Raw genomic sequence first — 3,874 nt, forward strand, 5'->3', positions numbered from 1 at the left:
CTGAATTTTATTCATTTAGACATACATTTATAATTTCTTATACTACCATTCAGAAGTCTGTTTGAAATGAATACAAATTAATTAATATATACTGTAGGATGCATTAAATTAATCAAAAGTGACAGTAAAGCCTTTAACATCATTACAAAAATGATATTATTTCAAATAAATACTGTTCTTCAAAAAATTATAATGGTCTCCACAAAAATATTAAACGGCATTAAAATATTAAAAACAACCTTTTTCAACATTGATGATAATCAGAAATGTTTCTTGAGCAGCAAATCAGCATATTAAAATGATTTCTGAAGGAACATGTGACACTGAAGACTGGACTAATGAAGCTGAAAATATAGCTTTGCATCACAGGAATAGATTACATTTAAAATATATTAAAACCAAAAACAGTTATCTTAAAATTGGCTTAGTACTTCACAATATTACTGTTATTTTTCATCAAATAACTGCAATCTTGGGGAGCCAAAAATATTTATTTTTGGCTCCCCAAACTCCCCAAACCCCAAACTTTTGAATGGTAGTATATATTAATTATATCAATTATATTTATAACCTACATTATAAGAAGAAGACAAGAAAATGAACTGCAAAGCAGGAATGACCCGATCGCCACTAATGCTGGGCCAACAGCACACAAACATATGTCCAGAGGACCAAACACAACACAAAACCACCAGTACCCTTCATAATCCACACCTGATGACATGATTCACTGGAGAACAGGCTGAACAAAAGAGAAGGGTGACGTGAAATAGATGCACTGACAGATGCAGGGGTCGTGGGGTGTTTTTTTCCGAGAACCGCATCCGTGTTTATCTGACGGTGACGCCGAGCTTCTCCAGAACACGCACGCCCTTTTCCTGATACTCCTCCCGCGTCAGCCAGAAGTTGTCCTTGTCTTTCATGATGTCAGCCAGCACCGCCCCACCCAGAAACACCATGTGCTTGCGGCGGGGAGGGTCCTCGATGCGAATCTTGAATTTCTATGGGGGTATTAAATAGACAGCGTGACCAGAATTTCAGGGGAGTGGAACAGAACGGACACTGACCCACATACCAGAAAACACTCTGAATGGATCTCTTTAATACACATAAAAAGCACACTGTCCGGTTGGGAATCGAGCGGCAAACCCAAATGGGAGAATAATGAGGTGAACAGCATATGCGGAGCCCGTGTTCGGTGTTCATCTGCTCTCAGACCCTGAACGGGCTATAAACAGGTGGCTGAAAGGGTCTCCTGGAGGCCTTCGTGTAAAGCCGATTGCTTTTTAATTTGCCTTAAACGCAGTTTGGGCATAGGCAGACAGACACGCCGCTCGGCCGTATCATGCATCTGTAATTGATCATCTATATATAGTGGCCCGACATGCGGCCCACTCTGAGGCTCCCCAAAATGCTTTTCCAGGCCAATGGCCAGGTTTTAAACGAGATGGAGCTCAGCTGGGCAGTCTGGGGCGTTGTGTGTAACCGAGGCCGTTTAGAGACAAGGTGATGCAGCGCCACCTGCTGGTGCACAGGAGGCATTACGACACGTCTGAGTGTTTTTGAAGTTAAAATACTTTCTTCTATCCCAGCTTAACCCTACAAAGCCTTCTGCATCATATTTGATAAGCAAAAGGCCTCTAAGACATTGCTGAAAAACCTGTAATCTACTACATGCTTTCAGTCTTCTGACTGACAGCTTACACTTTTTGAGCGAGTAAAAGGCCTTTTATAATTATAAACATCCTTCTTCATGTTGTGGTTCACATGTCTTTTTGCTGTGAATATTTACTGATTTTAAAAGAGTAAATGGTCACACTTTATTTTAAGGTCCAATTCTCGCTTTTAACAAACCATTAACTACGACTTTTGCCTCAATAAACTCCTAATTTGCTGCTTATTAATAGTTAGTAAGGAAGTTGTTAAGTTTAGGTGTGGGGTGGATTAAGGGATCTAAAATATGGTCATAAAGAATAAGTGCTTTATAAGTACTAATAAAAAGCCAATATGTTAATAATAGGCATGCTAATAAGCAACCAGTTAATAGTGAGAATCGGTCCCTAAACTAAAGTGTTGCCAAGTAAACGTAAGAATAACATTCATATTGTTAGTAATATTTCCCTATGATCATTTACTGGACTGAAGAAACTTAGGTTTATCCATACATTATACATTACTTACATTTAAAAAAAAAAAAAAAAACATTAAAATTTGAGTATCAAATATGATCTTCAGGCTTTTGAAGAATGTTTGTGTGTTCATTTCTCAATCCTCATTGTATTGCGTTGCATTATATGTTTTGCCCCACAATAAAAACTATAGAGTTTTGATCATAAAACTAAGCATTTTAATATCATCTTACAACGACATAATATTCAGAGATATAGAGAGAAAACTGACCTTTATATGCATTTTATGCAAGTATCTGCTATAAAGATATAATTGATTTACATGACAAGATATCTTGTCAAGTTCTTACTTTTTGGCCACCAGCAACTCCACTAAATAGCATATTTTTTGCTCAATTTAGGCCTCTGTTTTTTCCTCCTTGAGTATGAGCTCCATATTCTCATTAGTAAGATTATTTGAGCCATAAAAGCCTGACATATCAAATATGATACTTAACAAAAATACACATTTTTTAAAAAACAACTACAGTCAACTATAAGTAAACCATCTGTACACTGATTTAAACTGACTCTTTGGCACTTTCACAATGTTGCTAAATCAGTAATTGCTATATCACACAGCCCTACTTGCGAAGTTGATGATAAACCTTAGATGCAAATTGGCTATTTTTGTCTGCTGGATGGCACGCTTACACGTGCACAGCACTGGAAAACTTACCGAGAGCTTGTCAACATCTCCCTTCAGCACCCGCTCTAGATAAAGCTGTTTAAGTTCCCTCTCTAGTCGAGAGGGCAGACCAGGGTACATGGTGGATCCTCCTGACAGAACAATGTGCTTATAGAACTCGGCCCTGAGGGACAGAGAGAAGGCAAGCACAGATAAGAACACACAGTGAGGTACTGGAGGAGTAAAGGGTGAAGTTACTGAAGTGACAAGACGATCTTTAGATGATGGATTGTTTATTTTAGTGTCAGATAATGAGACATAACTTAATGTAGTGTATACTGGAGGGAGGATCCTATCAGGTGTGGTATTAGAGCGCACCTGGTGTCAATGTCTGCTGCATGAATGGTGTTGAAGAGAAGCTCAGCCACTCCGACCCCTTCCACATTAATGAGGTGGGGCTGGAAGAGAGCTTCTGGGGCCTCGAACCGCTCTCCTCCTACCTTAATAACCCGGCCATCAGGGAGCTGGAGAAGAGAGAATATAACCACTTTTAAGGCTTTAAATCAGTCACCCTGCCAATTCATAGATATAAAGAGTTTTACTGAACAGTTAAATAGGGTTGCCAATACATCAAAATCCACAATATACTTGTGATGCTTTTGCTGCTGATATAAAATGTCTACTTCCCTAAAGACGTCATTAGACTAGATTTTCCATCCACTGCTTTTTTTTGCATCTCCAAATTAAATGGAGTATTAAATTCTGCAAAGTCAGTGTTAGAATTCATAAATTCATAGTACTTTTTAGTAAACATTGATGTTTATTACCAGGTATTGTTATATTGGCATATAAATGAACAATATTAGATATAATTTTTTTTCTTAAAGAAATCACCAAAAATTTAATTCATTCAACTTTCATGTTGTTCCAAAACTGCATGATTATTTTTATAAAATATAAATATAAATGAGTCTCTGATGCTCACCAAGGCTGCATTTATTTGATCAAAAATGCAGTAAAAACAGTAATGTTGTAAAATATTATTATTATTTAAAATAACCGTTTTCTATGTGAATAT

General features: G+C 37.3%; 1 protein-coding gene across 2 annotated transcripts in view; it reads right to left on the reverse strand.

Moving 5' to 3' along the window:
• Window positions 1–509: 509 nt before the first annotated feature.
• LOC107717836 (actin-related protein 2-B-like) overlaps window positions 510–3,874 on the reverse strand; it is a 24,031-nt gene continuing 20,666 nt past the window's right edge. Inside the window, exons 7-10 of one of the 2 annotated variants that reach the window (XM_016524718.1) lie at window positions 3,175–3,320; window positions 2,848–2,980; window positions 825–1,001; window positions 510–641 (exon numbers count right to left, since the gene is read on the reverse strand). In XM_016524718.1, coding sequence (XP_016380204.1) covers window positions 831–1,001; window positions 2,848–2,980; window positions 3,175–3,320 — 450 coding nt within the window. In that variant the 3' untranslated portion in view covers window positions 510–641; window positions 825–830. Of the gene's footprint in view, window positions 642–823; window positions 1,002–2,847; window positions 2,981–3,174; window positions 3,321–3,874 lie in introns of those variants that run through there. The other variant, XM_016524717.1, reaches the window with a different exon arrangement.

This window comes from Sinocyclocheilus rhinocerous, unplaced genomic scaffold (genome assembly GCF_001515625.1).
Source record: "Sinocyclocheilus rhinocerous isolate Xijiao unplaced genomic scaffold, SAMN03320098_v1.1 scaffold780, whole genome shotgun sequence".
NCBI lineage: Eukaryota > Metazoa > Chordata > Actinopteri > Cypriniformes > Cyprinidae > Sinocyclocheilus > Sinocyclocheilus rhinocerous.